This window comes from Colias eurytheme, chromosome 19 (assembly GCF_061535395.1).
Source record: "Colias eurytheme isolate Ceu_HAF_F1 chromosome 19, ilColEury1 Martin Lab GWU primary, whole genome shotgun sequence".
NCBI lineage: Eukaryota > Metazoa > Arthropoda > Insecta > Lepidoptera > Pieridae > Colias > Colias eurytheme.
In genome coordinates, this window is record NC_142998.1 from 10452755 (window position 1) to 10469695 (window position 16941).

The following is a 16941-nucleotide window of genomic DNA, read 5'->3' on the forward strand; positions in this document are numbered from 1 at the left end:
CATATTCAAAGTTTAATCTAGGCGACCAGGTAGTTTCTGGACAGGGTTTAATTTAGAATAGCTGCGGTCTCAGAGATACGACAGGTCAGCCATCTCACTACCAATGTACTCCAATTGTTATTTTTGGCAAGCTTATTCAGACCACCGTTTGTATCGATGTTATTTGTTACGGTTTTTGTTTAATACAATTTGTTTTGTTTTTATTTTAGATAAAAAAAATACTAAAATTACTATTTTGAAGTGTTTAAAAGAGTGCCTTTCTTATGAGGACTAGCACATAGGGCTGATTATTTCAGTTTTTTTTTATTTGGAATACTGTTATGTTAATAATTACCTACATAATATTAAGTTTTCAGAGTGATATAGGCTCTACATTAAGCAAAAATTCCTACGTGTTTAAGCTTTTATTCAATATCATAATACTCTATCTTGTTTTAAGCATTCAAAGATCATCAAACTGTAGAGAGATCACCACACCACGTTTTTACACCAGTCATTAGTGAAGTTCTCGATATTACTGCAGTTCTAGACAGCTCAATTTATGGCCTGTAACAAGAACTAAAACTCCTTACACACTATAAATCTAAACACCTAAGACTCGGTATTACTTTGAAAGCTTGTTATCAACGAAGTGGTGAAACGCTACGATTCAAGCTTGAAAGTAAATGTCCTATGAAATTAATGATAATGTTTGCATTCACTAATTATTGCAGTGTGGTATTAGAATATCGTTTATGTATATTTCAGTAAATATTTATTGATTTTTTCAGTTCAACGTCCTTTGGAACGATTCGTTAAAAAACATAGAGTTTTAAGAGAAACTTTGTAAATTATTAATTAATATTATTTATTTCATAGATTTCTTAAGCTTCTAAAAACATGTGTATTTGGAATTTTATGATATAACTAATTAACACGTTCGCTTGTGCCAACCCTTAAATTATGTATTACAGCTAATAGTCCTGTGATGTACTTCACAAAATCGACTTACAAACACCTCTGTGTTCAAATGAAACCCATTTCTATACCTTCAGCATAGAGTATAAATTCCAATGAAACAACTCTCCGCTAATGGATTGTAAATACATTAAGGTTGTCTCAAGTTGAAACGAATATAATTTATTCAATTGAAATCAAGTCATTAATCAAAGTAAACTGGAATAGTTTATGATCGTCTCGCTTTAATGATAGTTAAAATTTTATTGTTCAGTGAATGCGAGGTTTTTATTGTTCAATAAGTTCGATCTGGATCTTTCATTGACAATCAATTTGCGAATTGATAATTAAATTTATTTAACTTGCACTTGACGATTATGAAGTTTTAACAGTATAAAATTTTCGTCATTCTGAAGTTGAAATCATAATTCTTAGTAAATAACAACCGCAGGTTGCTTTTTTTATTTTGCTATACATAAATTGCTTCTTATATATAAATACTAGAAGTTCTTCATAAAAATATCTTACATATTTTATTCTAAACGTTTTTATTACAACGCATGTAATAAACATTGTTGTATGGCATTGAGTAATACTAGACTACAGTTATTAGTCGAGCAAAATGTAGGAATGGAAAGGCTTTTGAAAGTATACGAATGTACGTCAATTTAATATTACTAAACATTTCTTCAACATCAAGAGGGAACAATATGAAAAATTCTTTCTTCGTGATGCATAGTTTGTAATGTAGAATTTACATTATCATCATAATATCATGCAGGCATATTTTAATTATAGACCATAAGAGACCTTATTATTTAAGCTTATCTACCCATAGGCTTAGGTATTAGGCACTATGTTGGTGAAATGCAGATTGGTAGACTTTATAAGATATCGAACACAGCTAGCAATTAGAGCAGTTGGAATATCGACATTATAAAAATAAATGTAATATCAATCACAATATAGCACAATAAGTGAGACTTCCTCAGTCCAGATTACGATTCCAATACGTGCCAATACCTAAACGTTCATCATCACTGAAAATTGGCAAACAAAATCGCATTAAAATACTAGTTAACCGTGTTCCGAGTTATACGAGTTATTCACTTTGAATGTGATGTAAATGTTTTAAATATTACTCGAGTAATTAGCGAATGGGGCCGTTAGCACCGTCGCATCTCAGTAGTCCTAATGAGGCCACGTCCTGAATACGCCTTTAAATTTTACGTTTTAATCCATTTTGGATGCAGTTTGCGAGTTAACATAGTGTGAATTAAACTGATTTTGTTTTGCAGTTTGGAATGTGAAAATTTAGGTATGGATTTTGATAATGCAGTTAATTAAATATCAGTGTTTCTAGTAGGTAGGGTAAGGTTTTATAGTGACACTTTTTGTAGCTAATGATGGAGGAACTTTCAAATGAATACCCATTACCATTTACATTTTACGCTCTTTTCTGTTTTACGATTTTACATTTAGAGACAGTTTAGAATAATTTGCTTTTGTATTATTACTAAATGAAAATACAAGTATGTTCATCCCTAAGGTTCATCCCTTCTTAAACCGGTCAGTCATTAAACTATAAATGTATTCTGTCTAATTATATTTTTTTAGCGTGCAATAATACATATTCTAATAATGATAATATTTCAAACAAACATAAGCAATAATCCAGAAGAATTTTCATTTTCGTAGTCTCTAAGAGTAATATCATTAAAATTAAGCCCGTAACAAGATAACTTTTATAATAAACCTAAATTATTTCAAGTTTTATTAAATCTCGTTAGCCATTAGGGAGGCTGGAACATTTCGATTTCTTGCGAAGATTCAATATCATTGTATATTTACTGATGGTCTTTACAAAAGTTTCTAACAAAACGTGTAAGTATAATTATTATGCATATTTCGGGTATATATCTCTATTAATTTCAGGAAGTTAAGGTACAGTGTAAAACCTAAAATTAAACCTATGCGGCCTAAAACTTCGCTTTAAAAAGTAGGACACAACTAAGTTACGTTAATACATAATATTCCAAAACATTTATAAAATGTAGGTACATTAAACATAAGTCGCATTTTAAGAATTTTTACGTCAGTTAACTGAAAAGCCATTACACAAAGTCTTTGCAATAAAATTGTCAGTTGCCAGTAACTAGTGAATACGGAATGTCACAGAACCTTTTAACGGACGGTTAAAGTGCACTACTTTTTGTTCCAGGGTTGAACCAACGGATTACGAGATAGTTTTGTACCTGGGGTATAATTTGAACATCGTGACGTTGAATGAACCGCACGTTTTAGTAAGAAAGTACGTGTTCTGTTCTATGTTTATAGCAAAAAACCTGCTGATAGTGTTCTTGCTATTAATATGTTTGATATAACACAAACAGCTTTGATTTGATTTGATTTTAATCGACTTGTTAATGCTGCATTGATACAAAATAATTTAAAGAGAATAACTTTCAGATAACAAAGAAAAAAAGCTAAGTATATAGGTATGTAGTATCACGTAAATATGACGATAAACATTTAATTTTTACACGTGATGCTATACTTCAAAACGCACGATGAATCATCAAGTGTACCTACTTGTTTTTAGAAATGTAGCTTGCTTTTATAAAAATTTAATATGGAGTCTTTTTTAACATGTCATATTTTTTACATTAACACATTCTGGCTGCTAAGGTTCATTTTAAAATAATATTATTAAATCAAAATAAAGTTTAATAATCTAAGCAATAGTCATTTTTAGTTTCTGGTACAATATTATAAGTTGAATATATTGCTAAATGAAATTATTGTCAATAAAAATATTATTATAACTTCAAAGTGGCAGCCCTATACCATTCGACATTTTGCGTGTCTTCACACTTGTTCCATTCAGGATTATAATACGTTGGGAGTTGCGATTCCTGCGTCATGTCCTTTCAATTGCAATGGTTTTGTTTCCTGTTTGAGGCACGTAAGTAATTCGCTTCGTGGTGGCTTATGTGCAGGATGGACGGTGGACGGTGCAGCTTTAATTACAGACATTTGGAGCTGTGTTTGTGAGGTTAATCCTGTTTGTTTTGAGCTGTTTCGTTGCATGGAATGTATTTTGCTGACTGATTGGGGCTAGGTTATGACAGTGCTTTATAAATGCTGTTATGCTCAAGAAACCGCCTGATATCTGACCATGATATCTTAAAGAAGTATTAATTCCAGTAAGGAATAGCTTCCATCGGTTTAACGGATTAGCAACTGAGAATTGTAATGATTAATGAATTTACATTTTTAACGCGTTGTTAACCCATACCCACTAGTCACTCTAATAATTAACCATTACTTAGTATTATATTATCTGTGCCATTACATAGCTAATAGTAGCTTAATTGCACATTGCATTCATTTTAAAATCAATCGTTGATGATCGTACGCGAGCGTGACCCAATGAAGCATTTGCCTCCATAAAATCAATTATATGCAAAATGTTACCTTAATTCGTAGATTCATGGAACCAGCATATCGTAATTCAATGGAAAATTAACCTCTGCAGCTGTAATTTCCCAGACTTTATTATATAATATTTTTTAGTGGGAGTCGAGCAAGCTTTTGCATAAATTGGGCCACGCTCGCACCGGGGAAGTTACCACACCCTCACAGAATATCGGCGTTATAGTGACAGTTTACTGTCGCGTTTCGTACGGTGAGTGAGGGGTCCGGAGGCCCATTTCCCTTCCTATTCCCCTTCCCATCCTCTCCTTTCATTTTCCTTAATCCCTTCCCATACCCGTCCTTTCACCCAATCCTTTCCAAATCCTTTTTCCCTCAAATTATCCGAACTTAATATTACAATAAAAATGCAAGCGGCTTTATTAGGTTGTTTACCCCAGGAGGGTACCGGCACAAACTGTGCAGGAGAATCCCTCCCACAGCGTCTGCGCTGTGGCAGCCCGTCGTACTCTGGGGCGGGCATAAATCCGCACTCTCTTACATCTAGGGGTAAGAACATTAGACGCAAAACATCATCATACACGCTGTCCGTGGATTTTTGCAATATCCGAGGCCTTCACAGCAACTTAAATGCTGTTCATCACCACCTTGAAACAGCTAAGCCGGCATTATTCTTTCTAACAGAAACTCAGATTTCCTCTCCTCTAGACACGGCTTATCTTACATATCCTAGCTACAAACTCGAACATGCTTTCGTTCCACGCGCTGGTGTCTGTGTGTATGTTAGGAACGACATTTGCTGCCGACGTCTCTGTACACACGAAGCTAAGGGTCTGTCCATTATCTGGCTGCATACTGAATTTAGGGATCATCCCCGTATATATGCTTGCCTTTACAGATCCTACAGCGGAAATATCGCCACTGAACAACTCTTTGAACATGTCCAGAGGATGTCCGATAGGCTATTGCAGCAATTTCCATCTTGTGAACTAATTGTGCTGGGTGATTTTAATGCTCACCACTCAGACTGGCTTGGATCTCGGGTAACCGATCACGCAGGGAGGACAGCATATAACTTCGCATTGTCATATGGTCTCACACAACTGGTCTCCGCACCCACACGTATACCTGACATTGACGAACACAGCCCCTCTTTACTGGACTTGCTGCTGACCACTCACCCTGGTAACTATCAGGTATCCGTTGGTGCACCATTCGGATCGTCCGACCATTGCTTGATCCGCAGTGAAGTTCCCGTCAGCATCGTCCATCGGCAAGAACAGGCAGCCTGCCGCCGTGTTTGGCATTTTAAATCAGCCGACTGGGATGGGATGCGTGCATTCTTCGCGTCTTACCCATGGGGTCGAGTTTGCTTTTCGACGGATGATCCGAACGTCTGCGCCAATTCTGTTGCCGATGTGGTTCTGCAGGGTATGGAACTTTTCATTCCATCCTCTGTAGTTCCCGTTGGTGGCAAAACTAAGCCCTGGTTTAACCGCTCCTGCATGAAAGCATCCCATCGCAAACAGGAACAATTCCAAGCTTGGGCTCAGGCGCAGTCGGCATCTGATCCTAACACTACAACTTTAAAAAAACAGTACAACTCCGCTTCCCGGGCTTACAAAAAGGAGATAGCCATGGCGAAGGCTGGTTATATTAATAGGCTTGGGCAGAAACTTGCTAAACTTCCATCAGGAACCCGGGCTTTTTGGTCGCTGGCTAAGGCTATCCAAAATAACTTTAGTCGGTCTTCTTATCCACCCATGCGCAGAAAAGATGACACTCTGGCTCACTCTGCAAAAGACAAGGCTGACCTCTTGGGCTCCATTTTCGCAGCGAACTCTAATCTGGATGACAAAGGCTTCTCACCGCCCTCCATCCCAAGGTGTAACTCTTCGATGTCGGAAATCCGGTTTACGCAAAAAGCTGTACGAAAAGCACTCCTCTCCTTGGACACCTCTAAATCGAGTGGGCTTGATGGCATTTCCCCTTCTGTGCTGAAAACGTGCGCACCGGAACTTACACCAATTCTGACACGCCTGTTTCGGCTCTCGTATTCAAAGCGTATCTTTCCGAACTCATGGAAGATTGCCTTGGTGCACCCGATCCCAAAAAAAGGCGATCGCACAGATCCGGGAAACTATAGACCTATCGCCATAACCTCTATACTCTCCAAAATAATGGAAGGAATTATAAACTGCCAGCTCCTGGGTTATTTAGAGGAAAAACAGTTATTAAACGATCGCCAATATGGCTTTCGACACGGTCGTTCTGCTGGAGACCTCCTCATCTACTTAACCCACAAATGGGCGGAAGCAGTCGAGAGCAAGGGGGAGGCGTTAGCTATAAGTTTGGACATTGCCAAGGCCTTCGATCGGGTCTGGCACAAGGCACTTATCTCAAAACTTCCATCCTACGGACTACCTGGGGGACTGTGCGAATGGGTCGCTAGCTTTCTCGCTGGCAGGAGCATCCAGGTCGTTGTAGACGGTTCATGCTCCTCACTTCTACCGATAAATGCTGGTGTACCCCAAGGCTGCGTGCTATCACCTACGCTGTTCCTCCTGCACATCAATGATATGTTGCATACCAGCAACATACATTGCTATGCGGATGACAGCACGGTGGATGCGAGTTACTCCGGCCATGCAAAATCCCTCAAGGAAACTATAGATGAGAATCGAATGAGCCTTGTCTCTTCTATTGAGACTTCCCTGGAACAGGTCTCGGAATGGGGTAGACTAAACCTCGTGAAGTTCAACCCCAAGAAAACACAAGTCTGCGCGTTTTCGGCAAAAAAGTCTCCTTTTAGCACTGCACCTCGCTTTCAGGGCACTACCCTCAGTATTTCGCCCTACATCGGTATCCTTGGCGTTGATATTTCGAGTGACGTCCAATTTCGTGGTCATTTGGAAGAAAAAGCAAAACTGGCCTCTAAAAAGTTGGGTGTGCTCAATAGATCGAGAGAGTACTTCGAGCCAAATCACTTGCTGTTGCTATATAAAGCGCAGGTGCGACCCCACTTGGAGTACTGCTCTCATCTATGGGCTGGCGCCCCAAACTGCCATCTTCTTCCACTTGACCGCATTCAACGTCGAGCAACTCGAATTATCAACGACCACAGGCTAACCGAAAGGCTCGACCCTCTCTCTTTAAGAAGGGACTTAGGGAGTCTTGCCATATTTTACCGAATGTACCACGGGGAGTGCGCCGAGGAACTTTTTGACCTTATTCCGGCAGCTCAATTCCACCATCGCACATCCCGCCACAAAAACTTATTCCATCCTCACCACCTGGATGGTTGGCGCAGCACAACAGTACGTTTCAACCGTAGCTTTCTTCCACGGACATGTAAGCTTTGGAACAATCTACCATCAGCTGTGTTCCCGAGGAACTATGACTTGGGGACTTTTAAGAAAAGAACATATCAGTTTCTCAAAGGCCGAAAGCAAGCCGCCTCTTAATTCACGGACAGCCCCTCCCATCTCTTTGTTCCTTTTTTATCCCATCCCATTCCCATCTTTGGTAGGCAACACTCACAACTTACGTTGTGGACGTCTATGGGCGACGCACTTCGCTATTAACATCAGGCATTGCGTCTGCTCGTTTGCCCTCCAATAATATAAAAAAAAAAAAAAAAAAAAAAAAAAGACTTTCAACAGATGTGTTTAAATCGAGATAATGAGTGCTGAAAATATCCTTCAAACAACCATTTTAATTACTTCCGCAGAGACATGGTTTCCATTCAGAGGATTCTATTTTTAGCTGAGCGTCTATATGTGCATGTATTGACTCGCTGCTTTGTCTATGTGCTTTGTAAATTTAGATACACTAATATGTTTTGTGTAGTGGAAAATTACATGGAAAGTCAATATTACAATGGGATTCCATGCGGAATTTATAAATATTTTTAATAAACATGGCCAGTTTTACATAGATTATTTTATATTTCACACATAAACTTTATCTCTATTTAAAACTAGCGGTCCGCCCCGGCTTCGCCCGTGGTACATGTTTACGTTTTCTCTAGGAATATAATAAAAAAAGAATTATCGAAATCGGTTCAGCCGTTCTCGAGTTATGCGCTTACCAACACATTTTGCGATTCATTTTTATATATAAGATATAAAGCTACATTAATATAAAACCTGTATATACCCATGACTATTGTCAAAATAATTAACCTCTATATAAGATGAGCCTGAGTAAATGGTTTTCTCAACTGTTTTCTGACTTCATGGAAATAAATCTGTATTCAAATTTATTTTGTAAATAAAGTCTTGAATACATCACACACGATAAAGATTTATTATCAGTCTCATTTAACTATTTCCAAATTAACTATAACACCGTGTTTATTGTCAATAACAGAAATCGCTTAAACGCTACAGTCTCTGCCTGTAACAGTTAATACGCGAATTGTCGTACTTTCTTCTATCTATTCTTGTTTGAAATTTTGCTTTTAATATTTTCCCAAGTGCAAGAAAAGGTTGAGATTGGAACGACTCTAATCCCGGGAACGTTCCGACAACATTTGCTTTCACTTGTTCTTCGCAATCTCATTGAATACTCCCCTTGCTTGTCTTATTTTTAATCTTGACTTTTACTAACAATTGTTGGAAGTAATATTCTTTCGAACTAAAATAGATACGAACAAATCGGTTCTTTACGGTAATAGTATCTATGCTGATATTGTGAAGCGGGAAAATTTTTGAATACAAATTCACAAAGTTAGTTAACTTGTACTTGTGAGTTTATTAATTATAAAAGTGAATCTGTGGAACTGTCGTGCCGATTTTGAAAATTATTTCCGAACTAGTAAGATTATTTCTGAGCGGCTTAAACTGCATTTGTTACTATAACTATTGTTTACTGCCGATAAATAAGGCCATTACAAATACATAAATATTTCTCACAAATCGGATCAACTCTTACTCATTATTACTTAAGAAGAGTGTATAAAATGAAAGTTTTCATTAAAAATTCAACATACTCAAATCCGCAGCGACCTCCACGCCCTACAGCGCTAATGAAATTCCAATAGACTTATAAATATGGGTCGAAGTATTTTTATGGGCCCCTTAATGGGCTCCAGGGCTACTTCGTGAAGTAACCTATTTATTATATCAAAGATAGTATCTTAAATGAAGGCGCTATCTAAACGTTTGCTTGTTAAATTAAAATCGTTATTAGAATAAGCTTTTATTATATATTTTGAACGTTTTTTATGTTGTGTTTTGAAATAAATTGAACGCAATTGAATGGTGGTTTGATTTCCGTAATATTCATTTTCACATTATAATATCTAGCCTTTGCCAGAGTAGTAACTAATCATGGAATTGTTATGTTTTTTATTATGAGAAAATAATCTTACAATAATCAAATTATACGCTTAAAAACGATACCTTTTGGGGTTTATAGGGCTTGCTTCAGAATAATGGTGTATTATAATTAAGTACCTTGATTAATCATTTATCTATTTTTTACGTAAATATTTTGTTCCATTTACTACAAAAAAAGGCTACAAGGAAAATATCTTTAGGAAATTGATTGTAAGTGATCGCCTCTAGCTCAAATTACCAATTACTGGGGATGAAGCGATATCAATGCTTTAGCTTTTGAAAGATAAGAAAAATCTCAATAATATAGTTAATGAACAATTAGCACGTATTAAATTATTATCCAGTCTATGCAGAAAATCTTTTTAACGTTGCTTTTGATAGCAATTTTGAGAGATCAAATTTTATAGACGGTTGGATACTTTTTATTTCAGTTGATTGAACAATTGAATACACGTAATTGCATATTATTTAGTTTCAAATTAAGATGCTATTTTTATCTATTTACGTCAGTTTATATTTGGGCATAATTATGAGTGATAGTAAAGAGAGAGTGTAAAAATGATGGATGGCTTTCCTTGCGAAAAATGAAGTGGCTAATCCACTTTGGAATTTTGCTTGCTTATTATTTTAGAAACTAATACCTATAAACGACTGAAAAATTGTAGAAAATAAAATATTTTTTTAGTATCATTAATCTAGTTATATTGAAATTAACCTCACTAGTCATGGATCAGGTAAAATTATATGCATAACGATGATTGAAATGACAAAGTCTATGTGTTTGTCAGATGCGCTATCAGCACTACCACCACTTAAAGATTTGACTAAACTTGATAGTGTTGCAGTATATATTTTAATAGAATAACTCAAAAGTTATAGATATACTAACTCTTGCCCGTGGCTTTGCTGATAATTGATATACACAGATACAACTGCTTAATTACTACATAATATTAACGTGTTTCTTATGTTATAAGTTATTCAAATAGAATTAGTAATGAATATAATATATATAAATAAATTCGTAATATATTAAAACTCTTGTTCGGTGTAAGCGAAGCCTCCCTTGAGGCTATCAGATATCTCAACGCAAGGAAATGTACAAAATTTTCCGTGTTAAGGTTAGAAAAAAATTAATGGAGAAAGTTCTTTCATTACTTCCGAATTATGCCCATGGTCCAGAAGAAATTTTTGGAGAAAATGTGTCTCTTTATAGTGGAATCGTGAGTTACCTAAAGATATGTGATACCTATATAAAAACTTATTATTATTTTCACTTAAATTAAAGGAATGAAACTTCTTGCTTATAACATTACTATTACTATTTCCAGTTACTATTTCTGTGTACTTTTTAGAAATAGTTCTGGCGTTTTTACCTTAAAAAACGACATTTGAAAAAATGATCTGCCAACTTCCCGTAGCAGATCATTTTTAGCAGATCAAAAAAAAATGTGAGTTCTTATCGCGTGCAGTTGAGTTCTACAGTTCCTGATACATTTTAGAAATACTCGCGTAAAATGAAACACTAGAAAATTTATTTATGTCATATTTCATCACGCCGTAGCACCATGCCATAGCATCATGCCGTAGCATCATGCCGTAGCATCATGCCGTAGCATCACGCCGTAGCATCACGCTGTAGTATCATGCCGTAGCATCATGCCGTAGCATCATGCCGTAGCATCATGTCGTAGCATCGCGCCGTAGCATTACGCCGTAGCTTCACGCCGTAGCATCACGCCGTAGCATCATGCCGTAGCATCACGCCGTAGCATCATGCCGTAGCATCAAGCCGTAGCATCATGCCGTAGCATCATGCCGTAGCATCACACCGTAGCATCACACCGTAGCATCACGCCGTAGCATCACACCGTAACACATGCCGTAGCATTACGCCGTAGCATCACGCCGTAGCATCACAGCGTAGCATCACGCCGTAGCATCACGTCGTAGCATCACGTCGTAGCATCACGTCGTAGCATTACGTCTTAGCATCACGTTAAGCCGGGTCCAGGTCGGGTTTTTTCAAATGTCGTTTGTTAAGGTAAAAACGCCAGAACTATTTCTAAAAAGTATCAGGAACTGTAGAACTCAACTGCACGCGATAAGAACTCACATTTTTTTTGGATCTGCTAAAAATGATCTGCTACGGGAAGTTGGCAGATCATTTTTTCAAATGTCGTTTTTAAGGTAAAAACGCCAGAACTATTTCTATAAAGTATCAGGAACTGTAGAACTCAACTGCACGCGATAAGAACTCACATTTTTTTTTTGATCTGTTAAAAATGATCTGCTAAGTTCACTAACATGTCGCTTTCTGTGTCCCTAGTCCCTTTGTATGCTTAAATCTTTGAAACTACGCAACGGATTTTGATGCAGTTTTTTTTAATAGATAGAGTGATTCAAGAGGAAGGTTTACATGTATAATAACATCCATTAAATAGTGGAGAAGTATTTTTGAGATTTCTAATGTGATGTCGTAAATAATTACATTTTTTCCGCTTACATTGCAAACGCAGGCTGAACCCTACGAATTTTATCAAAATAATGTACTAAGTATTGTACACATTGAAAAGATCTACAGAAAAGTCCATGATGGTATATGTCTTTCTATTATGGATATTTCGAAGCGATTTTAACCAATACAGCATTAATCCTTAACTAATTAAATACCTTGAATACATTGTTCATCTTATATATAAAAATGAATCGCAAAATTTGTTGGTAAGCGCATAACTCGAGAACGGCTGAACCGATTTCGATAATTATTTTTTTATTATATTCCTTGAAGTACGAGGATGGTTCTTACGTAGAGAAAACGTAAATATGTACCACGGGCGAAGCCGGGGCGGACTGCTAGTTTAATATAGATCTATATGGCCCTTTACACTGTATGATTTAAGTGAATATTTTCGAAGATATTACAGATTTAAAAATTGCGGGACGTAGCTTTTGCGGCGGTACCGGCCGGCCGCCATTGCACCCGTGCGAAGCCGGGGCGGGTTGCTAGTACAAAATAATGTAGGAAAGTTTTATCTCATTCAATTTCTTCCAACAACGTAAGATACAAACTGTTGCTATGAGATATTGATTTTAATTGTATTTAAAGGACTACAATTATTTACAATTATTTACTACTACAATACAATTACAATGTATTTACTTTTTTATTGAACGCAAAAGAAACATTTAACTTATGCAGATATCTATACATAATATTTCGGACCTCAAATGCTACAAGAAATATGGCTCGCCATAACAAGTCTATCTACGCACTCAATTCCAATAAACATTACTTAAAGAGGAATAAAAGCAGATAATATTCGCAAAGTTATATTTTCTTCTGAAGAATTTTTTGCAAATTCTTATTTATCGGTTATAGACTACAGGCCCGTGTTGAAAAAATTATGGGTCATTTGACCCACCAGGTGACCTATCTAGAACGATATAAGAGCATAAAATAATAATATTCAGCACTATGACGTCACTTGTAAGCTGTCCACCTGAGTGCAGGTGAGAATTCGAAGGTTCAGGTAGAGATTTTCTCCCCTTGTCTCCATGATTTTTGTACGGCGTTGCGGAATAATTGATTAAAAGTAGTATAGAAATAGTATGACACAGATGCCGTACAAAATCAAATGACCAAATTTACCCCGGCAACTGTCGAAAAATAAAAATAAATTCCGACTTTGTGGACCACCATTTTTGTACGGCATCTGTGTCATACTATTTCTATACTGCTTTTAAGCCATTATTCCGCAACGCCGTACAAAAATCATGGAGACAAGGGGAGAAAATTTCTACCTGAACTTTCGAATTCTCATCTGCACTCAGTTGGACAGCTTACGAGTGACGTCATAGTGCTGAATCTTATTATTTTATACTCTTATATCATTCTAGATAGGTCAGGTGGTGGGTCAAATGACCCATAATTTTTTCAACATGGGCCTGTAGTCTATTATTCGATCGCGCGGCGTCGGATTACCGAGCCGTGGGGATTCTGTATTTGTGCTGAATTTACTTCATTGGATAAAGCATGTTTGATATTTACGGAGCAGTAATAAAACAAGTAATTCGAATATGTTAATTATTTCCTTGTATTTGTTTTATGACCGCAACAGTTTACGGTTGAATAATAGTAATTTACATTTGAACGCTTTTTGAATATTTTAACGGTAACTTCCGTTCAGCAATAAATAATAATACAAATTAAATTTGTAATTGTTGAATTGAAGAAATCAGTATACCCTTGTGGATCCACAATTCTTGTCAACGTGGACTGCTATTTTCACACCCTAGCGTGCTTAAAAATGAAGAATTATATGTAAGAAGGGACCTTCCTATTCAATTAAATATGATTAAACTGGGAACTGTAAAGTGTTCAAAAGTGTTCAATTTCTAAAATTCATCTTCTTACACAATCCACTTCATATTACAATAATCATAAAAATATATCCTCTCTCTAATCTCAACAGACACTCGCTAGTAATTCCAGAACTATAACTCTAAGAAGATTCTCCCGACTTATGATGTGCTATAAAGTCGCGACACCCGAATGAGTAAGGAAAAAAGAAAATGGCGACGATCCGGCATGATAAAGCACACTAGCCAATTTGGAAAACCGCCCAATTGCTAATAAAGGAACGGTTACAATGAAGTTATACTGAATTAGATTATGACTGCAACTAACTTCCTCGGAAACGGTTAGTGTATTTAAATGTAGAGATTTAATTTTGGAGAATTAAATTTACATGCTATTCTGGTTATTGTTTTAACGTTAGAAACTGCAGTGGTTAATTTAAAATCAGGTTTTAAACACATATCTTAAAAACAAAAATATGATACACACTTTCACAGAATTCATAAAAATAAAATCCTACGCTTCGTCTGTTTCTATTCTGTTTGTTCGTGATAAACTCAAAAACTACTTAATAGATCTTCATGTTTGTTTTTTGTTTTCACCAATAGATAGCGTGGTTCTTGAGGAATGATTTAGTATTTAATTTGTTAAGTGTTCAACAACACAGGTAAAGTCATGAGCGGAAACAAAAATGGTACAATCTTTATTATTCGTCCACTATCAAACTTTACTATGTACAATTATTATCAGTCGTTGCTACAATGTATACGAAATATCTCCCTTTGTTTTTCATTTTCAGCAACACCGTCTAACCCAGATCTTAGAAAAAATCAGTGGGCCAGAAAGCTGACGATGCGTGTTCCTCATCCAACTTTGGTTTTACGATGGCCATAACTCCGGGACCGACTAGCCTACTAGCGTTAAGATAAGCTTTTTTAATTGAAACCACTGAACCGTTGCTATTGTCAACATGTCATAAATACTGATTTGTAAAGCTATGTCGGAAATTAAAGATTTTATTACTTTGGTAATATACATCATTCATCAGCACATACTACTCGATTATTTGTTGTATTAGCAGATTTTATTATTGTGAAGATATTTTATGCTGTAATTCATGTTTAATACGTCAGTTTAATGATATACTTAGTGAAGTTGACAAAACTACAAAACTAAAATCAAAATGGACTCCTAAACCATTTTATGTCATTACCTACATTATCATAAAATAAATAATAGGAGTACTTTTTATGTGTGAATAAACATTAAGCTGTTAACCTTTAACCAGTGACGTGAAAAATGTATAACACTATACGGGACATGACGTCTGACAGACTACTACTTTCAAAGTCAATTTTAGGCATAAAATGTAATATGTACGTATCAAAATTGTGTTGATATTTAACCATCGGTATGTAATAAAAGACACAAAACTAAATACAATCAGCTTTTATTATAAAATTAAAGAAAAAACAGTCATTAACTCTATCTAGTACTATTCAGCCTTAATTGACTTGAGATCTCCATTTTAGCATTTTAATTGACAAAACACAAGTAACATTTGAAATTTAACATTTTTTACTTAAAATCTAATCAATAAAGAAACGAAAGAACAAAACAGCACTTCTGAAAACAAAAATATAAAAAATTTGACAACCGCTCAACTTTATATAAATCACTGGCAATTTTTGCACAGGGGGCGAGAACATTGCAAGCAAACGGGATTAGAACACCCGACACACGTGTAAATTGTCATTCTGTGTAGTTTAGGTGGACAAACCCTACATGCTCTTCGTTTACCCTGACTTGGCTCATGACTTTGGTCACCTTCTTCGATCATATCATCCCCCAGAACTCGCTTTATCACTAGTCGTAACTCCCTTGGTAATTGACTGCTGATGACACGTCTTTGCATATGTGGTATCACTAGCGAACGGGCTAATGACTTCAAAAAATCACCTCTATCGGCAACCTTAGGTTGATACATGTTGTATAATATATAGGCGTTCATGCCGCTCAAATCAATAATGCGGTAGAATAAAACCATTGGCCACCTTCTCGTTCGGCGGCTGCTGGAATAATTGGAGCACTTTTTATCAGCTTCGTCTACACCACCTTTGGTTGCATTGTAATAAAGAATAATTTCAGGCTTTTTAGTATCCTCATCAACTTCGTTGTTGTGATGCATTGAAGACACAAATATCACAGTTCTATTTTTTTTGGGTACGTACGAGCACAGGGTCTTTTCTTTCGTGAAATCGTGAAACGTGATATTTTTTTTCATTGTACCCACATAAGCCAGTGAATTTGTGGCAGACAATTTACGTTTCCTCTGATTTTCCGCCATTTTGCACTGAAAAACAAAAAAATGGTTTAAAAAACATTTGTATGACAACTAGGGACATTTAGCCTGACAGACTCCTTTAGATTTTGTAAGTGTTTTTACTCACGTGTTTTACAACCGACGACAAGTCCGCCTCGTTCCCCGATCGTTTTAGCACTAAAATAGAGGCTACTGAGAAGCGGGGTCGCGGCAGGCGGGGGGAAGTGACCAATTCTGAGAATTTGTAAAACACGCGACGCCTGTGAGACTCCGCGTCACTAGTTAAAGGTTAACAATACAATACAACGATTACAATAATACCGATTAAACGGCACCTAAAACTCAAGTGCAGTTTAATCAAAGCGACAATAAGAGAATCGACGTCGCGTTTAATATTTCGAAGCAGCGTCTCAGCAGCTGCAGACGTAGATTACTTTGCAATTGAAAACAAATAATAATAAATACAACATCGGGCTCGGCAAATTGCGAAAGGGAAAAACATGTACCTTCGGAACTTCCTAAGATATTGGTGGTCGCCAGATGTT

The 16941-nt window shown here is 36.4% G+C and overlaps 1 protein-coding gene across 1 annotated transcript; it reads right to left on the reverse strand.

Annotated features, from left to right (window-relative positions):
* Positions 1–15441: 15441 nt before the first annotated feature.
* On the reverse strand, positions 15442–16664 carry LOC149900381 (uncharacterized). The gene is made up of 2 exons (XM_090113232.1): positions 16524–16664; positions 15442–16426 (listed from the first exon to the last, which is right to left on the reverse strand). The coding sequence occupies exon 2, from the start codon at positions 16418–16420 to the stop codon at positions 15749–15751; it is 672 nt and encodes a 223-aa protein (XP_089969358.1). The 5' UTR covers positions 16421–16426; positions 16524–16664; the 3' UTR covers positions 15442–15748.
* Between the last annotated feature and the right edge of the window lie 277 nt (positions 16665–16941).